Genomic DNA, 26,661 nt, shown 5'->3' on the forward strand with positions numbered 1-26,661 from the left:
TTTCTCTAGCTCGATGAAAGAATAGAATTGTAGAAATTGTCAAATAAGAAAAAAAAAACTCATTCGTTCCATTCTATCCGGGGCATACTGTAGAAAATACCGTTACGTGCTTCCATTTCAGATTCCCTAATAGAAACAGTAAACGACGAGCAAAGGCCTTCTTCGAGTGATGCGTAATTCATTTAAATTTCAAATCCGGCGCATATCCTACTGTGATCTATTACCAGGATTTAAGATTCTCTCCAAGGGATGAGGATAAGAGGAAATGAAAACGATAGTCCCTAAGTAACAAATCGTTACCCATGACTAATAGAGTAAATAGATAGTGTGTCCGAATGGTAGGAAAGTGTGCCACCAAAATGATTATTATAGCTAATAAATGGAAATAATATCAGTTTTCTGAATTCGATTTTCTAATAAACATCCAACTTAACTAGCTCTAGATTAAACAGAGCAGAAATCAATGATAATCATGTGTTTCACTAGTTTAATATTTTTTTGTGTACGGTGACATGAACGCGATTTGCCAATCAGCCATCATACAACTAGCTCGGTTCATGGATTATTCATGGATGAAATTTCCCTCTGGAGAATGATCCGGACTAATGCTACATCAATATTGTTTGCATAAGCGAACATTCTGCCATCAAGAGAACAATACTATCTTACGCACGAATTACACTGGGAAGCTGCATTCGTAATTTAATTAACACGTGGTGTTGACCAATCCGGATGGAATCAACAATGGGAAATCCATGTTCGAAGAGGCAGAAAAAAAGCGATTCCGATTCATGAGGGTTATCTAAATAATTAGCTTTTGTGTTCTGGTAGAGTTGTCAATTAGACAAGTTAACATTCGATTTGATACTCTTGTTTCGATTGAATTGCATTAAACAGTACAATGTCAGTGTGCTCAATACGACTGTATAACATTTTGTTGACATGACCGGGAAATTAATTAGCATTCATTCTAAATAAGACGCTAGCGAAAAGCAAACAAACAGAATGGAAGAAGCGTTGGTATCGTCTTTTCTCTAAACAAAACCGTAGCGAGGAACCATTTCATTGTATGTGAATTGTCATTGCTAGGATTATTCCGATCGTTTCACTAAATAATGGAAAAAAGGTTCAAGTTTGAATTTTTTATGTGGAACACATTTTTGATTTCTATATAGGGGTGCAAATTTGAAACTCAAGGAAAAATACACATAGAAATGTAGTCAGATTTTGAACACTTACAGCTCAATCAATTTTGTATCAATTATTAATATTATTTCACCATTTGATTGGAAATATTGGTATTTTCAACTCCGCTACCAATGACGGACCTCCATGTCATGTCCGAAAAACGTGAAACTTTGGAGCACCTGAGGTACAGGTCTAAAGCCCTGGTAAAGGAGGATGGTTGTGATGGCTATGATCGTGGTCATCACGTAAAACACGAGCGAACAGCAAGCGCTGCAACGTGTCAGCATTGAGGAGGCAGATCGATCATGTGCTGATCGACGCACAGTGGTCCAAAACTGAGAAAAGACGGTCAAAAGTCTGTACTGACTTACATTGATTTTTAAGAGCTAACGTGTCTTCGAAGAAGTTTTACAAAATTATATTACGCTTCTTTTGAAAGTGGCACCTTAATTTTTGTTAACAGGGTAGTACCAATTTCGAAAACAATATTTTTTCACAAAATTTCTTTTTCTATCTCATTTTGAAGAAAAAACATTTGAAGTATTTTTGCTGAAGATATAAATAATGTAGAGGGTCCGGCACTCGAAGTGTAACCAACTTCAGACCGCTCGCGCAGCTGACGCACGGGCATCAGCTCTCTAGAAATTTGCTAAATGACAGTTCGGAGTTGTATTGTTTACAAGCGCAAGAAAGCATTTTGCCAAAAGTGAACGCGAAAAAAAAAATCTTGACTTGAGAGAGCGAAGGAGTTGCTTCGTTTGGCCGAAAGCGGTCAATTTCCGAACATTGTATTTTCTGACGAGAAAATTTTTCCAATTGAGCAATTCGTAAACTCTCAAAACGATAGGGTTTACTTGACCGACCGTTCATACGAGAATTTGAGTCATCGATTGGCCACCAGGAGGCAGCACCCGCAACAGATAATGGTTTGGGCCGCTGTAACCGCAGATGGGCGCTCTCCAATCGTTTTCATCGAGCCTGGCGTCAAGGTAAATGCGACATATTATCGGGAAAGTATTCTGGAGGTTGCTTTGAAGCCGTGGGCAGACAAACATTTCGGTGGCAGACCATGGACGTTTCAGCAGGACTCGGCACCGTCTCACAAAGCTCGAGTGAACCAAGAATGGCTGAAAAACAACGTTCCGAACTTCATCACGTCCACACAATGGCTCTCGAATTCACCAGATGCGAATCCAATGGATTATTCTCTTTGGGCCATTTTGGAGAGCAAAGTCCGAACTAAAAGATACACCAGTCTAGAGGCGCTGAAAAAGTTATTGTCCGCGAGTGGGCCTAAATACCTGCAAGTCACATTCGGCAACTTGCGATTCGTTTTTTGACCGTCTCAAGGCCATAGTCAAGGCAAAAGGTGATCATATCGAGCAAAAGTGAATTGATTCTGAATTTTGTATTATTTTTACACATTTTGTACTTTGAATTAAGTAAAAGTAATTTTCCAAACTGAATTTATGGCCTTTTTAATTGGTTACACTTCGAGTGCCGGACCCTGTAAAAAAATATATTTTTAGATATATTCACTTTATTTTAAAAACAGTTTTTTTGGTTTTATCTACATAGAGTCTACCACTATTAGATAGGTATCTACTACAAAGTTCGCATAAATACGCACAAACAAGCTCATGCTTGCACGCACAGCTTAAGCAAATTGTTGTGATTATTATTTTGTTTACTTTTTGACAATTAACAATATTAGAAAAAATCTAAGTGGAACTCGATGCAATTTTTTTGGCCTTTTCAAAGTTAGTTTTGAAAATCCGAAAAATTATCAAAAGTTCAACACATATTAAAAAACCTGTTTTAATCCACCTAGTGGTGTAATGATGCCTTTCTCATATCAATCAAACTATCATATATAATACTGTGGTATTCTTCAAAATATTTTTCTTCGATTCTTAAAAGAATAATCGAAATAGATTTGTTTGACCGTCAACTGGTAAAAAATGTCAATTGGAAAAGATTTGATGTCGATTTAGAAAATTTTTTACGGTTTGTCGCTCTTTTCAGTGATGGTATAAAATTTTTAACACACTTTACCCTATATTTCCGGATCCGGAAGTCGGATCCTGATGAAATTCAGGAATTACGTATGGGATCACAGGACCTTTCATTTGAACCTTGTGAAAATCGGTCGCGCCATCTATGAGAAAAGTTAGAATACATATTTTCTTTTTTTTGCACATTTTACCCCATAAAGTTAGTGCAATAAACGTTACATACACACATACGCACATACACACACACACACACAAACACACACACATACACACACAGACATTTTGCGTACTCGACGAACTGAGTCGAATGGTATATGACACTCGGCCCTCCGGGCCTCGGTTCAAACGTCGGTTTTCACAGTGATTGCATAACCTTTCTATATGAGAAAGGCAAAAAAAAAATTTTCTTCGATTCTTAAAAGCATAACTGAAATCGGTTTGTTTGACCGTCTACCGATAAAAACCATCAAATTGGAAAAGGTTTGAGGTCGATTTAGAAAATTTTTCAAGGTTTTTCTCCATTTTCAGTGATGGTGTACAATTTTTAACACATTTTACCCTATATTTCCGGATCCGGAAGTCGGATCCGCATGAAATTCAGGAATAATGTATGGGACCACAGGACCTTTCATTTGAACCTAAGTTTGTGAAAATCGGTCGCGCCATCTATGAGAAAAGTTAAAACACATATTTTCTTTTTTTGCACATTTTACCCCATAACTCTCGAACCGGAAGTCGGATCCAAATAATATTCAGGAATTTTGTATGGGACCTCAAGACCTTTCATTTGAATCTAAGTTTGTGAAAATCGATTCAGCCATCTCTGAGAAAAGTTAGTGCACTTATTTTCACAATTTTTTGCACATTTTACCCCATAATTCCGGAACCGGAAGTCGGATCCAAATCATATTCAGGAATTTTGTATGGGACCACAAGACCTTTCATTTGAATCTAATTTTGCGAAAATCGGTTCAGCCATCTCCGCGAAAAGTTAGTGCAAAAAAAAAAAACGTTTCATACACACATACGCACATACACACACACAGACATTTTGCGTACTCGACGAACTGAGTCGAATGGTATTTGACACTCGGCCCTCCGGGCCTCGGTTCAAAAGTCGGTTTTCACAGTGATTGCATAACCTTTCTATATGAGAAAGGCAAAAATGGAAAATTTTTTTCCAAACAAAATATGAAAAAGTATTGTAAAAGTACAAACCTTTACGAAGAGATTTCATTTTCAAACGTGTAAATAAATTGAGTTATCGCGAAGCAACACGTTTTTTAAGACGGTATGTTGATCGTGCGACGCTCACTTAGAGATGTGCGAAGCAGCTCATACCGGTGAGCAGCTCCGAACCGATCAGCTCACTAAAGGGAATTGATTCAATGTATCAGCTCATCAGCTCATTAAGATTGAACTGAAGGTTTGTTTCGAGCACCGTTTTCTTTTTGCACCGTTTTTCTTACTCCGTTTTTCTTTCATCTGCATGATCGAAATCATCATGCACAAAGAACAATGCTATGCGAACTAACTTGTCTGAGAATTATTATTATGTCATATTTGAGAATATCTGCAAAAGTGGCATCCCTGAATGTATCTTAGCCTACTGAGTGAGAGGTAAGATTTCTTATTGACAACGGCTCATTCAATCTGTTAAAGAAGGATAGATACACATTTGTAAGAACGAACAAAAGCTCATGTACATATTTCTTCTCATTTATAACTCGTTCTTCAAGAACCGAAGATCTGTTCAGCTTGTAGCTTGTTTTCACCTTTCCAGCAGGGATGCCAGGTCATTTTTTCAAAAATCTGTGACCATCCAAAAACTCTCACTATTTCCTACCGCTCTGTAATTTTTGGTGCCAAACTGTAATCAATTTTAAAAATCTATGATCGATTTCAGAATCTGTGTAAATCTGTGACTATTTTCAGAAATCCGTGACAATCTGTGCCATTTTTGAAATACGTGCAAAAGGTTGAAAATCTGTGAAACACAGATTATTCTGTGAACATGGCATCCCTGCTTACCAGTGCGGTCAGCTCACTTTAAAGATTCGATTCACTGGAATAGCTCAGGAGCGAATTGCACATCTCTACGCTCACTGCAAAAGTGAGTTACAGAAATAGTAGACGCGTGACGCCCTCCGTTTCTTAACCATTCATGGTTTCAGCATGGCCATAGTGAAAATGAGTCAAACGAATAGTACTCAGGATATTCTCATTGGAAAATAAATTGGATAAACAATATATTTTCCTATAAGTATTGTAAAAGTTTGCTGCATTAGGTTGCATATTTCGCTTCAGTACAAAGTTTCCTAGGTAAAAATAGGTAAAATGATGTATAACTTTTCCAGAAACAAAAACGAGGTCTGTTCAAAAAGTACCCGGAATTCTAATTTTTCTAAAAAAATATTTATTTATTCGTCTACATCTATATGGTCCCCTTCAAAGTAATCCCCCTAGATATAATACACTTATGCCAGCGTTTTTTCCAGTCTTCGACACCCCTGATAGTCACTTTTTGTAATGCTCTGTAGCACTCTCAGCGATTCTGCCTTTATCTCTTCAATCGATGAAAAACGCTGTCCTTTCATGGGTCTCTTCAACTTTGGGAACAGGAAAAAATCACACGGAGCGATATCTGGTGAATAAGGAGGTTGGGGCATGATTAAAGTCTTGTTTTTAGCCAAAAAATCACGAATAAGCAACGATAAATTAGCAGGTGCGTTATCGTGGTGCGTTTCATGCCCAAAACATTTGAAAAAATATGATGGCATGAGCCAACTGATATGCCAACTTCATCAGCAACTTCTCTAATAGTGATTCGGCGATCATCCATAATCATTTCTTCCACTTTTCCCACATTTTCATCGATTATTGACGTGCTGGGTCGACCGGAGCGTTCGTCGTCTTCAACGTCTTCGCGGCCATCTTGGAAACGCTTATACCACTCGTAAACACTTGTTTTTTTCATAGCAGATCCACCGTAGGCTCTCTGTAACATTTCGCACACTTGGTTACACTTTATTTCATTTTTCACGCAAAATTTAATACAAATTCTTTGACTCTTCAATTCTTCCATTGTTTAAACTAACAAAAATCGCCGAGCTAAAAAAAACACGTCTACACCAGCCGCTACAAGACAGAATGTAAACAATGAATACAGCTGAAAATTTCACCATACATTAGGGACATATGTACCAACGCAATAGAAAAAAAAATTTGACCACCGGACTCTCCAGACGCGCGCAATTAAAAAATTCCGGGAACTTTTTGAACAGACCTCGTAAACCTATGCATTACCTTCTGCAAAATTAAGGGATTTTATATTTTAAACTATTATTTCAAATAAAGTATGTATAAAAAACGAACTTGATACAAGTTATGATTAGAAAACTAGTTTTAAGGGGGTTGTCATAACTCAATAATTGAGCCAACTTTGAAAAGGCCTAAAAAAAAGTTCCATCGAGTTCCACTTAAATTTTTTTATAGTATTGAGCATATCTTTTCCTATAAATTTTGTAAAAATCAGCTGCATAAAGTTGCATATTTCGCGTCGGTGTAAGGTTTATCATAGGTGAAAAAAGGTAAAATGATGTATAACTTTGCCAAGAAACAACAAACCTATGCACTACCTTAAACAAAAATATGGGATTTTTTAATATTCTTCAATTATTCCAAACAAAGTATGCATAAAAAATAACTTTGAATTAAAAACTGATTTTAGGGGGGTTGCCATGAAAACGCTTTGTATATCCGAAACAGTGCGACCTAGGCTTTTGGTATATTTGACAAAGTAAATTATTTTTAACAGTTATAAAACTTTGTAGAAGAAAAAAATGTTCTATCTCTTTAGAAAAAAAAAAAGTTATGGTTATATTTTTTTGACAAAGTAGGCAATGAACAATTAGGGATAGAATCAAATTACGCGGTATATGTTGGTAAAAAAAATCTTAAAAGCAACTATATGCACTAAAGGAACGGTTTGGCAGCTACTGATTTATGTTCACGTTTTTATTGATTCGAACCACTGTGCGACGGTTGACATTTCTCGGGCGTTATAGATGTGAGGTCTTTCAGAGGTCCGAACGTCGAGACAGATCCATATCTTGTAGTTGCTAAAATTCGGACGCCAGCGTCACGAGTTTAAGAAACAATAGAACGATGCGTTTCAATATCCAAAGCTTGTCACCTGAAGGAGTAGCCGCAGAGTACCGCCAGAAGTTGGATGAGAGGATAGGGGAAACCAGCGGGACTGGGAATATCAACAGTTTATGGGAGTCTATCCATGAAACTGTGACTACAACAGCGCAAGATGTAATTGGTACCCAAGCCAAGACAATGGTGGCAGCCAGATGGAAGGAGCACTTCAAAGATTTGTTGAACGGTGAAGATGTAGGCGTATCAAGAAACAGGATAGATGTAGAGAGGGACGGTCAAGCAGTGGAACCACCAACACTGGATGAGGTTAAGAAGGCTCTGAGCGAGCTAAAAAACAGTAAGGCTGCTGGGAAGGATGAGAATGATCCCGGTCGAATTTCTCAAACACGGAAGTGAGCAGCTGCACCAATCGATTCACCATATCCTCATAAGAATATTCGTGAATGAAGAATTGCCTACCGTTGGATGGCCTCATATGCCCAATATACAAGAAAGGGCACAGACTAGCGTGCGGCAATTACAGAGTGATTACCCTCCTGTTTAACAGACTGAGACCGCTTGAGGAGTCCTTCCTCGGCGAATAGCAGGCTGGTTTTCGCGAGGGCCGATCAACGACGGATCAGATGTTTAGCCTGCGGATGATCCTAGATAAGTTCCGGGAGTACAACTTGCAGACTCACCATCAGTTTATTGATTTCCAGGCAGCAAACGACTCAGTAAAAAGAAATGAGCTGTGGCAGATAATGCTCGAACATGGTTTTCCGGCGAAACTAATTTGGCTGATACGTGCAAGGCTGGACGGCTCGAAAACAAGTGTTCGGATTGCAGACGAAGTGTCAACCTCGTTCGTGACCTTAGATGGATTGAAGCAGGGTGATGCGCTGTCAAATTTACTGTTCAACATTGCCCTTGAAGGTGCGATTAGGAGATCTGGCGTGCAGAGGAATGGTACTAACATCACACGGTCGCATATGCTTCTTGGCTTTGCGAACGATGTTGATATCATCGGCATCGATCGTAGGGCAGTGGAGGAGGCTTTTGTTCCTCTGAAGAAGGAGACGGCGAGGATAGGCTTGACCATCAACTCTACCAAGACGAACTACATGGTTGCGGGTAGAGACAGAGGCAGGTCTAGTGGTGCTGGTGCTGAGGTAGTGCTTGTGTAGGGATGTGTTTGAAGTTGTCGAAGAATTCGTTTATCTTGGAACACTTATGACATATGACAATGATATTTCCCGTGAAGTGAAAAGACGTACAGCAGCTGCGAATAGGGCCTTTTACGGATTACGTAACCTGATGAGGTCCCACAACCTGCAAACAGAAACGAAATTCGCTCTTTATAAGACACTGATCCTTCCGGTGGCTCTGTACGGGCACGAATCGTGGACGTTGTGAGAGATAGACTGAAATGCTTTCGGAGTTTTCGAGCACAAAGTGCTGCGGACAATATTCGGCGGGAAACAAGAAAATGGCGAAGCGAATATTTCTAAGCGTATAAAATACGGCAGACTTCTGTGGGCTGGTCACTTAGTACGAATACCGGAAGAATGAATTGTGAAAGTAGTATTCAACAGAGAACCAGGTAGAGGTCGGCAACTTCGTGGAAGGCAGTGGAAGAGGACATGGGATCTCTAAACGTTCGGGGGACCTGGAGAAACTCCCAAGACCGACGAAGATGGAGCTCTACAATACGTTCGGCACTGGCGTGAAGTTACGCTGTAGATATTCGTCGGATACAAGATACCTGCACCTCATTACTTTGTACATGAATAATATCTTACAACGTACCTGAACCAAACTGTAGAATGTTTCAAAATGATTATTCAAGCTAATGTCACAGTTTCTCTTTGGAAGAAATGGTTTTAAATTCTTCGGTGATCGTATTTTTTTCATTTAAAACAAACATACTTTCCAATTTAGGACACATTTTCGTCTCAAGATTTACAGTTCGTCATGTTCCTGAATATCTACTAATCGATTCGTCTCAAAACATGATCACTATTTCGCACAATTACACTACTATTGAATGCTGGATGACTTCATAATTAGTAATGTTCACTTGTCACTTACCCGACAAGCAATAAAAGTTTTCAAGAATATGAGATGAAAGTTTTTCATTTAGTTCACTTGATTGCGCTTTGTTTTCATCTCGTTTGGTTTCGCAAAGTGGCCAAGTTTTCTCATAGCGTTACAAAAAAAAATTGTTTTCCTTCTTCATATTATCATCAACAAGTATTTTTTGGTATTCGTGACATAAGTTTAATTATATTGTTGGTATCTATATTTCAATAAAACTATTTCGGCTTTGTATATTACCAGAAATAGCGTGTTAAATACTGATGAAATAACCATTGTGACAAATCTAGTAGCACTGGTTTCTTTCCGCTATATGTCTAAATAACGCTGTTAAGTGTGTGTGCTTAAGCGGCTGTACACAGAGATGCCAGATATTTTCATAGAAAATATGTATCTGCTCTATGTGTTTTCACTAATAAAATGAATCGGTTCAAATTGGTTTAAAATTTTAATATAAATGTTTATCACTGTTCATTATCAAATATTTGCACAGAAGATCTCCTTTTTAACATTTGTCCGTTGATTATTTAACTTTTAGAGAAGTACTGCAATCAAATACTAATAGATACTCAGAGAGAAAAGTCTAACTTTTTACTTCTCACTTTTTATGAACCTTTACAAATCTGTATTGAATTGTAAAAAATCTGTATTCAGATTTAAATTAGTATGCGAACGCAAAAATCTATACAATACAGAAAAATCTGTATGAATGGCAACTCTGGTTCTGCATTTTGTTTTTAGAAGGGCTAATGCCTAAATAGTAACAATTCTTTTTTTTTGTTTTTTTCAAGTTCTCCAAATTAACTGCACAGTAAAATTTTAAATTTAAAACGAAAGGTAACAAAAACGATCCAAAAATTGTTAAACGTGGAAATGATTAAACTCTGTTTCTGAAATTATCGTGTGTTGTATCATAGTTGGCATTAGGCCCTTTTTACCGTTTTTTATAAATATAAAAAATAGGTATAGAATTCGCTCAAACTTTAGAAAATTTTTCCGAGGCCCGGAGGGCCGAATAACATATACCAATCGATTCAGCTCGACGAACTGAGCAAATGTCCGTGTGTGTGTATGTGTTTGTGTCTGTATGTGTGTTGTCAACTAAGAGGTCGAGATCTCAGAGATGGCTGGACCGATTTTGATCAAACTAGTCGCAAATGAAAGGTCTCCCCGTCACCCAAAACGCTATTGAATGGTTTTGAGATCGGATGTTTACTTTATACGAAGTTTTATGTCAAAATTTTCAGTTTTTTTGACAGTATCTGTCACAATTGACCTTGAAAACAGAATATGTTTTCAGACTTAGTTTCCTCACGGTAATACCTATCCAACAAGCCATAGATTGTTAAAATCTGTCCATTTTTAACGGAGATATCGAAATTTTTGTGTAAACGACTTTTCCCCTTATTCCAGCAGTAGAAGTTTTGAGCGCTATATGACAAAGAAATGCTTGGGAGCAACGGAAAACACGATTTTTTATACTGTTACATACAATTGTTTCTAAGTACCAAAAAGACCGTGTACAGCATACTTTTTCATGACATTTAGCCTCGGGCCGATTTTAGCACGACTCGTTTTTGGCAACATAATCGTTCGAATATGACATATATAAACCAGATGATGGCAGAATTTTTTTAATTATTTTATTTTGAACTACTTACAGCACTAAATGCTGGAAGAACATAACATCCATAAACCATTCGAATCAGTTCGTCGAGATCAGAAAATGCATGTGTGACAAATAATTTCACTCATTTTTTTGGAGATGACTCAACCGTTTTCTACAAACTCAGATTAATATGAAAAGTCGTATACTCCCAAACAAAGTTCCTGAATTATGTTTGGTTCCGACCTCTGGTTCCGGAACTACAGGATGATATGTGAAACGAAATCAAAATTTTTTAACTCATTTTTCTCGTAGATGGCTGAACCGATCTAAGTTTCAAATGAAATCTAAGAATCATCTTAGATTCAAATGAAAAGTTTTAAGATTCTATAAAACATCTTGTTTTCCAGTCAGATCCAACTTTCGGTTTCGGAGATACAAGGTGATTAGTATAAAAATATCTATTTCACATAAATTAATCAGGTTTATCGGGTTAGCAGATTTGGATAGTCGATAACCAAATAAACTTTTTTCAGTTTTAGTGGTATTCAGTTTTCGATTCAGAAGGCACCTAAAGATTTAATTCGTGCTATGATTTCTCACAGATGTCTACACTGATTTTCAAACATTTTGAAACAAATGTAAACTATACAGCTACTCAGGTGAATTTATCTGACTTCGGCCGTACCAATTTTAGAATTCCGGTTCCAGTATCAAATAGTTTCTCAAAGCTCAATCGTTTTCTCAAAAAAAAAAACCCTAATCGAATTTCAGAAACAAAAATTCAAATTAAAATAAACTTATAGTTCCATACAAAATTAAATTATTTTATCCAATTATGGCTTCCGATTCTGGAATTACATGATGATGAATTTTTGAAATTCAAACCGATATAGATGATGACAATCCCGAAAAGCTTCAAAGTTGGACTCAAAACTGTTGTAATTTATTCGTCATATGGCCATTTCGAATCGGTAAACTCTAAAGTGGAACTTACTTCGACATATCAAGGCATGTTTAATCGATTATCACACTTTTAGATTCACATTCGATCCGATTTGTAGTTTCGACATTACAGAGTAATGAGTGATTAAAATCTCAAATTGTCGCCTAAAACTACGGTCATTAAAATAATGTTATGAAAACTTAAACACCGAAGATTATTCATGCAAAAAACACATGCGGATTGATAAAAAAAAGGTATCATCTCACAGCTAGGTGGATTAAACACGTTTTTAAAACAAATTCTGACATTTTGAACTTGAGAGTGTAATAGTGCAATATTTTGGTTTTGATTGCTGTCGCCATTGCTAATTTATGGGATGAATAAAGGACCAACGATAGGATGAATATAAAATCTTTGAGATGAAATTAGGAGCACAGTAGTGAACATATCAGAAGTGTTTTTAGCTGATTTTTTAATATTATTTCAATTTCCAATGAAAGTGAATCAATTTCCAATGTGGAGCAAGGCAAAATAAGCAGAAATATGAAAAAATCGCTGTGATTTCTATGGTTAAATCTGGGTTTTAGGGTGACGTCCTTACAAATGAGATGAAATAGGGAGCCCATACCCTATATGAAAAAGGCTAAACGTAATTTTTTTCCAAATTTGGTCCAAAAATGTTTTAATTTATAGGTTATGCTAGTTGCTGACGAAATAAACAAGTTTCGGAAGTACATTGAATAACTTTGAAAAAAAAAACAATCGATTTCTATAAGTGATGTATGTTTATTCAGTTTGATTCCTTACAATATTTTTGGACTGAATTGACGTTTCGAAAACATATCTGATGCAATCGGCACATTGCAATCTTGAGTTTATCCTTGGTTCAAATGCATACAGACACACAGATCGATACTTGAGCGGTCACCGGGCTAAGTACATTTCTTCTACTATCGATCAAAGCGTGTGCCCATGAGAACTACGCAGCCTGGTTCGTCTGGTATGGAATGTATGCAACCCGGAAGCCCCCATCTCCGGTCAGAGTATCTCTTTAGGAGATAAAAAAAATTAACCAAATATCCCAGGCTGTCCCATTATTCATCTTAAGAACATCGAACGATACGAAGCTAATTGAAACATCCGGTCAATAATGTTCAATTATCGGTTTAAATTGTCACTTCATCTGAAATTCGTATTATTTCGTGGGATAGGATAACAAAGCTACAACTAAACATAATGAACTGGCATCCCAAGAAACAAAATTCGTTAGCCTACAGTGAGACGAATGAATTTGCGTAAATTATTTTGTTTGCTTGTATCTTCCACTGCCTACTTCGCTTCCTCGTCCGTTACAACTAAGGGTATTATTGTCAGTCTTGAACCAAGCATTTTGGTGCCATCCATCATTCCAGAAATAGGGATAATTAGATACGTCCGAATTAGGACTCTGCTACCATTGAACAGCTTCCCTGAGAGACTTGCAAAAACGGGTGTTGAGAATGTTCAACAATCTCAGAGGAAAGAACTGATTTAATCGATGCCGGACGATTCCGAACCGCACCAAACAATACTCGATGTCAGGGGAAAAGTGGTCCGGCTGCTAGTTGGTTACCCGCATCCGAGTGGTCTGAGCAGCCCAATGAGAACCACAGGACAACTAGGCTGGAGTTTTCGCGGTAAAAAATGAAATACGTAGCCCCGTAAATCAAAGCCCCCCCCGGAATGGAGTATTTTTAAATTTACTCACCGTTTTATTGCCCAGGTTTTTCACTCGACAGCTGAGGTACGCCGATTTGCCGACCAGGGCGGTCACGTTGCGCGGCGTTGTATCGTCGAAATACGGTTCTTCCCATTTGCCCGAAGATCCGATGCCGACACCGGTCGACTGGGGAACCGTGGCACTTCCAGCCGTTTGCAGGGGTTGCTGGAGCTGCTGGTGCCGGTGGGCACTACCGGCACTGGAGGTCGATGGGGCGGCCACGTACGCACTCAGCTGGGATGAACTGGACTCCAGCGGTAGAGATTTATGGCCATCGATCGGGTGGTTCTGCTGGATGCCACAACTGGTGATGTCTGCAATTGAACGTAGATGGAAGGTAAAATTATTTTAGTTAGTCAAATTCGATGGCTATCGCCTGCTGGGTTTCGATTGGTCCGTTGGTCGGTCGGTCGGTCGGTCAGTCAGTTTGGAGATTGGCCACATGTTTGCGGACGACCGATTCGTTCTGACAGGTATTGTTATCACTTCAGGAAGGAATGCGGGTTTGGTTTAGCGAAATGGAATTTATCGCCAGCATCGGCGGAAGTAATAATACTCGGTTTAAATTATACTGATAGCGGCGGATTTCGAGTTTGGCTCCCAGTTTGCTTTGAGAGGGTGATTTATTACGTGAAAATGCAATGAACGATGTTTTATTTGCATTTAGCACGTTCGCACAATAGTACAATGTATGCATAAACAGCTGACCATTACTTTGTGTTTTATTCAACAATTGGCAGAAACAGAGATCTTTGATTGACGGATTTGAGACAATGTATGACCGTAGGCATTTGATTTAATTTTTCGTAAACTGACAATCGTCCATTTCAAAATGCTAAAAATCCATAAGCATAACATCACTTCAATCCAAAATACGTAAACAGTTTTGGACACAGACGGCCCCACAGTGCTTCGGTCGCATTTTGTCTCTGTCGCGTTGGTTGGAACCTTTCCAACCGTTATTCCGGTTTGGCACGAAAACCCTGCCAAATCAGGGTTTTATTGAATTGATTAATTACTTGGAAAGATTTGAATCGATTTACCGCACCGTTTGAGTTCTTATTGATGCACGTGCAAGCTCCACTCGATTGAAACTTATTTTATTTGATTTCCAAAATAACAATTTTTGTTATGTGCTCAGTTTGTAACCAACAATTTGAATGATTGTTACTAGCATCTAACCACTTGCAAGACTTAAAAAGCGCAGTTTTGATTACACAGCAAAAAATTATGAAATTTACAGGTCACGCAAATCCACATATGACACAATTTATAGGAACGTAACTCGTAGAATGACTCAATTTTAAAATATTGGTTGCAATATGTGTCAAACATATCATGCTTTCAAGCAAGTGTGTTATTTTACATGCTTTTGGACTAAAAATAACTTTTTTATGTATCTCATTCTTGGTGCACATTTAGTACTTCTTATTTCTTAGAAGCGTAAGTACAGATTCAAAAGTAATTAATGAAGAAATATTTATCTATTTCACACAGGCACGTACCCAGAGGGGGGGCCCGAGGGGCCCTGGCCCCTCCCGAAATCAGAAAGAGAAATAAAAACCTGTTTTAATCCACCTAGTGGTGTAATGATGCCTTTCTCATATCAATCATACTGTCATATATAATACTGTGGTATTCTTCAAAATTATTTTTCTTAGATTCTTAAAAGAATAATCGAAATAGATTTGTTTGACCGTCTACTGATAAAAACTAACAATTGGAAAAGATTTGAGGTCGATTTAGAAAACTTTTTACGGTTTTTCGCTCTTTTCAGTGATGGTATAAAATTTTTAACACACTTTACCCTATATTTCCGGATCCGGAAGTCGGATCCGGATGAAATTCAGAAATTACGTATGGGACCACAGGACCTTTCATTTAAACTTAAGTTTGTGAAAATCGGTCGCGCCATCTATGAGAAAAGTTAGAACAAATATTTTCATTTTTTTGCGCATTTTACCCCATAAAGTTAGTGCAAAAAACGTTACATACACAAATACGCACATACACACACACACACAAACACACACAGACAATTTGCGTACTCGACGAACTGAGTCGAATGGTATATGACACTCGGCCCTCCGGGCCTCGGTTCAAACGTCGGTTTTCACAGTGATTGCATAACCTTTCTATATGAGAAAGGCAAAAAAAAATGTTTCTTCGATTCTTAAAAGAATAACCGAAATCGGTTTGTTCGACCGTCTACTGATAAAAACCATCAAATTGGAAAAGATTTGAGGTCGATTTAGAAATTTTTTTAAGGTTTTTCCTCATTTTCAGTGATGGTGTACAATTTTTAACACACTTTACCCTATATTTCCGGATCCGGAAGTCGGATCCGCATGAAATTCAGGAATAACGCATGGGACCACAGGACCTTTCATTTGAACCTAAGTTTGTGAAAATCGGTCGCGCCATCTATGAGAAAAGTTAAAACACATATTTTCTTTTTTTTGCACATTTTACCCCATAACTCTTGAACCGGTAGTCGGATCCAAATAATATTCAGGAATTTTGTATGGGACCACAAGACCTTTCATTTGAATCTAAGTTTGTGAAAATCGGTTCAACCATCTCCGAGAAAAGTTAGTGCAAAAAAACGTTACATACACACATACGCACATACACACACACATACACACACAGACATTTTGCGTACTCGACGAACTGAGTCGAATGGTATATGACACTCGGCCCTCCGGGCCTCGGTTCAAACGTCGGTTTTCACAGTGATTGCATAACCTTTCTATATGAGAAAGGCAAAAAAATGTTTGATTCGAAGCGAACAGTGTCAAAACTAAATAAAATGAAAATTAAATACGGGGCAAAATAAACGACAATAATTAAAAGACACTTAATTATTCTGGATGACTGGAATATAGAAGTGCGCGAGCATACCATGGTTGAGCAAGGTTCTGCAAGGGGACGTGTATAGCGTGATGGGTAAGTCGAAGTCTTTCACGCAGCCCGCCTGGGTTCGATTCCCAACCCCGAACATAGGATCAGAAAGTTTTTCTACCCCGAAGATTCGCCTCTTCCATATGGTTAAAACTTCTTTAATTGAAAAAAAAAGATTCTGCAAATTAGAAAGATATCCTGTCGCTGGATCTCGCACATACTTATTTGGGACTAAAAAAACGAGCGCAAGTGCACTTCGAGAACAAGTTTGGCTGGATCCATTATTATACGACAGAGAAATAAATGATTACCCGACAATGGACTGAAGTCGTCTCGGCACGGAAGGGAGGCTCAATGGGTCATGATGCCAGTTTTCTGAGATTGTCATAGTATACTTTTGGAGTACTAAATTGATTAAAGACCGAAATCGCTATGAAAGAGCCTTACATGCAGCACATGAGCATCGCTACCATAGTTAAAATCAACGATTTAGTGCTCCAATTACTTGCCCATCCACCTTGTTCACCTGATTTGGCCTACTAGAACTGTTATCTATTCCCAAACCAAAAGTCATCTCTGAGAAAACGATGCGAGTTTCGTTTTGGAATTTTAGACCGCTACTTCCGGAACATGATACCGAAACCTGTATAGCTAAAGTAAGTTTGTATGGCCATCAACCAATATAACCTACAAATTTAGAAGATGCTTTCCGTTCTCCACGAATCGAAGTAAGGGATCTATCTCGGACCACTTCTCAAAATTCATCACAAGTCTTGTGGATTTTTGTGCTCTAGAAATGGATATTTAGGCTGTGAACCATTTCGTGGTTAATTTTAACTTTTGGTTGAAATCTGACACTCGAGTGGTTATTTTGATGTTGTCAAAAATAAATCTGCTCGAAAGCATGGTTGTTTTTGACAGATCGATGGTTATTTTCCGACACTGAAAAAAATCTTGCAAAGAAAATTCTAATATCAATTCTTTAGTCAAAATTATTTCCAGTGCAAAATAAACCCAAATAACTTTCAATCCGTCAAACTTTGAAATGGGCGGCAGTTTTAATTAAACTTAACTACTAGACACAAAATATCCACTCAAGTGTCAGATTTTAACCAAAAGTTAAAAAAAACTCGAAATGGTTCACAGCCTTAGAAGGTCTTAAACATGTGGGATTGAAATGGCATGACATTAAACGTTGAGAAATGTAGTATAATAACTTTCTCTCGAACATAGTCACAAATTTTATATAAATTTCTAATAATGATAGTTTCAGTGTAAAAGTTTAAGGTGTCTGTTAAAAACGCCAGTAAATGGCGCACTGGAATTTATCTATCTAAGCAATCTTCAGTAACAGTATTCTGGGCCCCTCCCGAAACCAAATCCTGGGTACGGGCCTGATTTCACAGCGATTCTCGTAACGTAGTAAAGGTAGTCTGCGAAGATAAAGCAGTTTTGAGGGTTGCAAGTAGAGATTACCAAAACTGCATAAGCTTTCGCAGCAACAAAAACAATCTGGATGACGTTTCGGTTGCACATGTATGAAACCCTCTCCATTAGAAAACCACTACAATCCACGAGGATTTGCGATGATGTGCTATATTATTAGAATTCATGGCAAAGATCATTCGTGAATAGCACGAAAATGAGTGGTCCAAGGTGGCTCCCTTGTTTGGACTCGTGAGGAACAGCAATTCTTCTGAACTCTTACTCCAATTTTTAAGTCATATTAGTAGATAGCCATGCAAACTTACTTCGGTGGTTCCCAATTTCAGGTTTCGAAAGTAGCGGTCGAAAGCTTCAAAATGGAACTCACATTGATTTCGTAATATTTTGGAAGAAATAAGCGCAAGGAGATCGTGATAGTTTGAGGATGCCAAATTAGCTGAAAAAGGTGGACAGGGAAGTAATTGTAACCCCAAATCGTAGATGGTAACATTGCTCTTATGTTGCCATGGTAGTTATATTCGGTAATCATTCGCTCCAATAATGCACACTGATCAAAGTCCTGGCATTACATTTCTTTTGTGGAACTTGGCCTTTCTGTTTCAACAGACTTTGCTGCCGATTCTTAGTGTACAGAATCATTGCATGGCTAGTACTATGGATCCTACTGACACTAAGAATCCTTCCAGGTCGGGGCTCGAACATACGACCACTGGCTTGTAAGACCAGCGCCCTATGCATTGAACCGCCAACCGGGACGAACACTGCACACTGATACTATAGGTTAATTTTCGTTTTTCAAGACAGTTGCTGAAAAGTTTTCCATGACAATCTAAGAAAACTGACGTCTACCTGTCTACCTGTTCGATTGAGATCCAGGTTTCGTCAACAATTCCCAACCTACACCAAAAGTCTAACCGAATTTCCATCAGCATGGCAAAACCTACGAAGTGCGCTCGCGTTCGTCTTTTTAGTCCTGAGTATGCTCTGCGGCTAAAATCTGTTTTCATCTGCAGAATCTTACTTGAACTATGGTAAATGCACTCAGTACTAATACTTGTGGCGTCTGTTAGCCTGCGCACCTTTCCTTTCCAGTCATCCAGAATCATTTCATGTAATTTTGACACTGTCCCTATGTGAGCGCAACGGAGCCCTTATCGCTGCGGGCTCGATCACCATGAAACTCTCGAAATCACAATTTTAAGGTGCATAAGATTTTTTGTGCTGTTTTCTTCGTCTCCCAAACAAGGCCCAAATCTTTCTTTAAGTTTTGTAATATGTTCAAAAAAAAAAAAGTAAATAGTATGTTTTCTATTATCTTGGAAAGTTCCTGGGATCAATTTTAAAAGTTCGTAATAAAAGTTTACGAGTATGCTTGGTAAAAAAATATTAAATGATTATTTTAAAGCCTAGTCAAATGTTTCAGAAAGTAAACAGTTTCCAAAGTAAGCAGCTAAATGGCTGTAATTTATTCAATTAATTAATTATTATTCTATGGTAAGTATACTTATTTCATACATATTCAGTGTTTTCTTCTTTTTTTCTTTTCAGGTATTGTCACGGAAGGATGATTGCTCACAATCTACAATAGTAACGGTAAGTTTTAGGTTATGTTTCAGGTAAGTATTTTTCAGCAACTTTTCAGGTAAGTGTAATTCAATTATTCAGGTAAGTAATCTAAGCAAATGTTCGCAATTCACAACGTACCTCAATTGAACTAGTTTTTCCACTCACTACGGGGATGAATCAATTTAGATTTAATAATTAAACAATCCAAGAAATAAATATAAATTTTACTGCGCGCTATGAAACTGCTTACGATAAGTGATTTCTCATTTTCTCTTTCACTCCTGCCGTCTGTCAAACATGAGCATGAGTCACGTAATTTTTATTCCCTGTGGTAACTTTCTTACGAGGGATAGGGCAGATGGTTCACAAGTACTCTTGACGACAAATATCGTTAGCATGGATATTTATTGAACGAATGTGAAGAGCTGTTTAACTTAATTTAATTCAATTGAAACCGAATGTTGCACACACTGACGTTCACTATACTGCAGTAAACTTCACATTCTAACACACTACCTTCGCTGACATTCAGAACGGATAGCATTCAGTTATTTATTCGTCTCTCTTCTAATCGAAGCTCAGTTTAACCACCACCGTCAGTTGATGTCTTAGAATTTGATGAGAGAGCGGTCTTCAAATGAAATTCATGTAAACTGAATTATCAATTACAAAATAAACATAAACTAACTGTTCCCTCTTTCAGTTTCCATTTTTAAAACTTCGGAACACATCTCAAAACATTTCAACTAGTCGAAAACTGTCGATTCAAATTTGCTGGTGACAATCGAAAATTCAAATGAGAACCGTCACCATCTATTTATAATTCTGGCCGGAATTAGTTTTGGTTGCCGAATTGATGGACATGTCTATTCATTCTAACCTAGGACAGGATCTGACAATTGGCTTCTTTTTCCTGAAAAATATTTTTCTTCTTATTCCGGTTGCTCCCTGTAATAAATAATACATCCCTCGCGACCACTGTTGCCAGTAAAAATAGTTACACGTTCCAACAAGCTTCACCTCTTATAACATGTTAAAAATAAAGATTTGAATTCATTTTTATCAGATGCGATTTTTAAGGAAATCGTTTAGTTGACAAAGTTGGATCAAACTTTTCAAAAACACATTTTTTGTGCAATTAGTTTTCGCCGCTTTTTTAAAAGAAGTATCCAAATATCTGGTTCTGGTCTCAACTACAACCAACAAAATCAATATCCTAGCCCATACCACACTTCGTGATTTTAAGCTTTCTTATTTTATAATACAGTGATTGTTAAATGTAATCACATACTTTCCTCATTGACAGAAATTATAAACGAATTGAACTTAAATTTAATTGAAATTAATAATTTTGAAATGATGATGCATCGGAAAAGCAAAATATCCAATATCAAACTGCATTATTATCGACGATTCTAACAACACTTTTTATACCACCTTGAAGTCATTTTAATTACAATAACTTGTACTTGCTTATGTCATCTTCAACCAATTATAAGCTGGTCCGGAACTGATTCGGAAAATGGAATAACAGTTCTCAGCTCCTGTCCTAGATTCTAACTTGCTCACTACCAACAGTGAAGGCAATGAAGCAGATAGACTACTACACACTTCGAAAAAACCCTATGATTTTACATCTTATTACATGCACATAAATGGAGCGTTGCAGTTCGCGCAAATTTACGTAGCAGAACATTTAATATTGTGTCTAAAATTCCATGACATGAAAATCATAGAAAAAAAAAATTAAAACTGATGGCGATCGCCGCGAATTGAACCGAGAATCATTAGATCGCAAGGTACGTGTGTTATTCGACTGTGCCACAGAACCACACATCTGCTTGGCTGGTAAAAAGTGCATTTAAAGTCATACAGTCGCACCTGCTAGCAGAATGCAAGTTACAGTCGAAACCAGTAAAATTCAAGCTAATCTAACATTAAATCATTACAAATAAAATTTTCCGTTATTCGACAAATTGGGTCTTTATGAATTACATCGTATGAGCGATTAAGTCACCTGTAAAATTCCATTTTTTTTCGGTGTGTAGGCAGTTAAAATTGAACAAGCAAAACTTCAAAACGATTTTTACTGAAAACCGAAAATGTCTGAAAGTACAAGTGATTGAAAGAACACAATTTTGAAACTACTGTTTCGCTTATGTGGTTGACAGGACTTGGATCTCGTTTTCATAATTTGCAAGCGGAGCTTAGAGTGACATTTATTCCTTGTCATTTTCGTATTTATTGAGTCAATAAATGTGACTTTTGTTAGTTTTGCTTGTGATACTAAATAAAATGAATAAATATGGGAAAAAATAATAATTGGTTTAAGGTCAGTTCGTTTTATTTATTTGTTTATATTATACTTTTACTCCTAGTTCTACTTCCACTTCTACTTCTACTTTTATTTCTACATCTAATTCTACTTCTAGCTTTACTACTAGTTCTATTTATACTTCTACTTCTAGTTCTACTTCGAGTTCTATCACTAGTTCTACTTCTAGTTCTACTTCTAGTTCTACTTCTAATTCTACTACTGATTCTACTTCTAGTTCTACTTCTATTTCTACTTTTAGCTCTACTTCTAGTTCTACTTTTTCTTCTACTTTTAGCTCTATTTCTAGTTCTACTATCAGTTCTATTTCTAGTTATACTTCTAGTTCTATTTCTGATTCTACTTCTAGTACTACTTCTGCTTCTAGTTCTACTTCTAGTTCTACTTTTAGCTCTACTTCTAGTTTCACTATCAGTTCTACTAGTAGTTATACTTCTAATTCTATTTTTGATTCTACTTCTAGTTTTATTTCTAGTTTTGCTTCTAATTCTACTACTTAGTTCTACTTCTGATTCTAATTCTAGTTCTGCTTCTAGTTCTACATCTAGTTTTATTTCTAGTTCTACATCTAGTTCTACTGCTAGTGCTACTTCTATTTCTACTTCTGATTCTACTTCTAGTTCTACTTCTAATTCTACTTCTAGTTCTATTTCTGATTCTACTTCTAGCTCTACTTCAAGTTCTATCACTAGTTCTACTTCTAGTTCTACTTCTAATTCTACTACTTATTCTACTTCTAGTTCTACTGTTTGCACAACTTATAGTTCTACTTTTAGTTCTACTTTTAGATCTACTTTTAGCTCTATTTCTAGTTCTACTATCTGTTCTACTTCTAGTTATACTTCTAACTCTATTTCTGATTCCGCTTCTAGTTCTACTTCTAGTTCTGCTTCTAGTTCTGCTTCTAGTTCTACTTTAAGCTCTACTTCTAGTTTTACTTTTTGCTCTACTAGTTTTACTATCAATTAGACTTCTAGTTATACTTCTAATTCTATTTTGGATTCTACTTCTAGTTTTGCTTCTAATTCTACTACTTAGTTCTACTTCTTGTTCGACTTCTGATTCTAGTTCTAGTTCTGGTTCTAGTTCTACTTCTAGTTTTGCTACTAGTTCTACTTCTAGTTCTAGTTCTAATTGTACTACTGTTTCTACTTGTAGATCTACTTCTAGTTCTACTTCTAGTTTTACTTCTAGATCTACTTTTAGTTTTAGTTCTAGTTCTACTTCTAATTCTACTCTAGTTCTACTACTAGTTCTCCTTTCAGTTCTATTTCTAGTTCTACTTCTGATTCTACTTCTAGTTTTACTTTTAATTCTACTTCTTGTTATATTTCTAATTCTATTTTTGATTCTACTTCTAGTTTTATTTCTAGTTCTGCTTCTAATTCTACTACTTAGCTCTACTTCTTGTTCTACTTCTGATTCTAATTCTAGTTCTGTTTCTAGTTCTACTTCTAGTTTTGCTACTAGTTCTACTTCTAATTCTACTTCTGATCTTCTTCTAGTTCTTCTTGTAATTCTACTTCTAGTTCTACTGTTAGTTCTACTTCTAGTTCTATTTCTAATTCTTCTTCTAGTTCTACTTCTAGTTCTACTTCTAATTCTACTCTAGTTCTACTTCTAGTTCTACTTCTAGTGCTACTTCTGATTCTACTTCTAGTTCCACTTCTAGTTCTAATTCAAATTCTACTCTAACTCTACTTCTAGTTCTACTTCTAATTCTACTACTGATTCTACTTCTAGTTCTACTTCTAGTTCTACTTTTAGCTCTACTTCTAGTTCTACTTCTTGTTATACTTCTAGTTCTATTTCTGATTCTACTTCTAGTTTTACTTCTAGTTTTGCTTCTAGTTCTACTTCTAGTTCTACTTTTAGCTCTACTTCTAGTTTAACTATCAGTTCTACTTCTAGTTATACTTCTAATTCTATTTTTGATTCTACTTCTAGTTTTATTTCTAGTTCTGCTTCTAATTCTACTACTTAGTTCTACTTCTTGTTCTACTTCTGATTCTAATTCTAATTCTGCTTCTAGTGCTACATCTAGTTTTATTTCTAGTTCTACATCTAGTTCTACTGCTAGTGCTTCTTCTATTTCTACTTCTGATTCTACTTCTAGTTCTACTTTTAGCTCTATTTCTAGTTCTACTATCAGTTCTACTTCTAGTTTTACTTCTAATTCTATTTTTGATTCCGCTTCTAGTTCTACTTATAGTTCTGCTTCTAGTTCTACTTCTAGTTCTACATTAAGCTCTACTTCTAGTTTTACTTTTTGCTCTACTAGTTTTACTATCAATTAGACTTCTAGTTATACTTCTAATTCTATTTTTGATTCTACTTCTAGTTCTGCTTCTAATTCTACTACTTAGTTCTACTTCTTGTTCGACTTCTGATTCTAATTCTAGTTCTGGTTCTAGTTCTACTTCTAGTTTTGCTACTAGTTCTACTTCTAGTTCTACTGCTAGTTTTACTTCTAATTCTACTTCTGATTCTACTTGTAGTTCTACTTCTAGTTCTACTTCTAGTTCTACTTCTAGTGCTACTTCTGATTCTACTTCTAGTTCCACTTCTAGTTCACTTATTCAAATTCTACTCTAACTGTACTTCTACTTCTATTTCTGATTCTATTTTTATTTCTACTTTTAATTCTACTTCTGTTCTACTGCTAGTTCTACTGATAGTTCTACTTCTAGTTCTACTTCTGATTCTACTTCTAGTTCTACTTCTGATTCTACTTTTAGTTCTTCTTCTAGTTCTATTTTCTAGTTCTACTTCTAGTTTTACTAGTTAGTTCTACTTCTAGTGCTACTTCTGATTCTACCTCTAGTTCTACTTCTAGTTCTAATTCAAATTCTACTCTAGCTTTACTTCTAGTTCTACTTCTGATTCTATTTCTCGTTCTACTTCTAGCTCTACTTCTAGTTTTACTTTTAGTTCTACTTCAAGTTCTTCTGTGCAATTTATGCTTGCTGTTTCAACAGACTTCGCCTAAGATTCATAACGTACAGAATCATTGCATGGCTATCCTGCTGACACTAAGAATCCTTTCAGGTCTGGGCTTGTACATACGTCTACTAGCGTGTTAGACCAGTGCTCTGTGCATTGAATCGCCAACCCTGATCATCAAACTTGTTCCATAAATACACATGTTGTAAAGATTTGTAACGAATGTCAATATACCGGTAGTCGCCATCTTGAATTTTGAAACGACTTCAAACATCCTATTACGACATTTTTACCTCAAATCTGTTCCTATATGTTGTCGAAGCCTATGTTTCCATAGTATGCCGAAATCTCTTTTTAAGATTTCGTCAAAGGAGGTTTGGGTGTAAATCGATACGAACCTATAAATATTTGCGAAGTGATTTTCAACAGAAGTATAAGAATACCGAAATTCAATTATGTTCACCCTTCGGAAATATGATCATCAGGTTAAAACGTTCAACGGTCAATAAAGAAAATGTTTAGTGAAACTAATTTGATCTTGTTCAGATATCAAGTCACTACCAGCATAAATTTTTATTTTTCCCACATTGTTTGGTTTTGTTTTCACGATGCCAATGATTTCGCATGTTTCCGAGTGGTTCATTTTGTAACTTTCACTAAACGTCGGCCAAAAAATCCGGGCTATTTAACTGATAATAATGAAAACTTCATATCCAAATTAATCTGAATTCAATCTAAGCTAATCTCGACCAGTTCGATGCGTAGGCAATTTCCTAACACTTCGAAGGCACAATCCACCATGCTTTCCCATTCTACTGAATCAATATGTGCATGCACGGTAGTTCAAATGATGGTTTCTACACTTAATGATAAATAATGCGTTCGATTCAGGATGAAAAATGATGGGAAAACAAAGTAGTTTGATAATTGTATCTGGGAACTCATAATATCAGAATGCAAATCAGATTGGGTAGATGAGTAGGAAGGGGAAATATATTCATATGAGTTTACCATGCAGTGATTCAATTTAATTTCATCTGAATCAAGTTTCATTGGATAAGCGGTTTTTTTTTCCATCGATAAATATTTCGCATAAAATTGGAATCGATGGCCCACCACTTAGCGCATGCAACCGTTAAAACTCATCACACAAACAGTGATTATACCAATCAAAATTTATTCCCGCACACGCTGACTCGTCATGCAACTAATAATCGACGATAATATGCTCATCTAATAAACATTTCAATCTAAGTTTCTCATAAATAATTAATTCGCAACAACATGATGCGTGATTGCATGATTCCTGTTTGTGCTGGGAAGCATGATGGAAATTTATTTCCACCAGCATCCTTACGGCTTCCATTTCTTAACCGACAGAACATCAGAGAGTTTCCCGAAAGTTCCAGCCGAAGCCCTCTGGCCAGTCTCTGTCAGTTGCAATGCAATGGAAGACAAGACGGCTGAATAGGAAACATTGTGTTTTACTACCACCCAGGTGAGATCCGGCTAGCCCGGGGCGAAGAACGCCATTTCGAATCGAGCTTTGATGTGTTTCGAGCCGACCACCATCCGGTGTGTGTGTGTATTCTTGTATGTAACGGAAAGGGAAGTTTTGCTCTGGCCCTGTGGAGACCCCTCCGGGAGCAGTCCTGTTATATTCCACTAGCAAGGTGTGGTTCAAAGTATACCGTTCGATAGTATGGCTGGCAG

General features: G+C 36.8%; 1 protein-coding gene across 3 annotated transcripts in view; it reads right to left on the minus strand.

The window, feature by feature from the left end:
• Nucleotides 1–26,661, minus strand: part of LOC131436161 (junctional adhesion molecule A-like) — a 1,299,588-nt gene that overhangs the window by 120,424 nt on the left and 1,152,503 nt on the right. For all 3 annotated transcript variants that reach the window (XM_058604699.1, XM_058604697.1, XM_058604698.1), the window contains one exon: nt 13,743–14,068. In XM_058604699.1, the coding sequence (XP_058460682.1) occupies nt 13,743–14,068 (326 nt within the window). The remainder of the gene's footprint in view (nt 1–13,742; nt 14,069–26,661) is intronic.

Source organism: Malaya genurostris, chromosome 3 (genome assembly GCF_030247185.1).
Source record: "Malaya genurostris strain Urasoe2022 chromosome 3, Malgen_1.1, whole genome shotgun sequence".
NCBI lineage: Eukaryota > Metazoa > Arthropoda > Insecta > Diptera > Culicidae > Malaya > Malaya genurostris.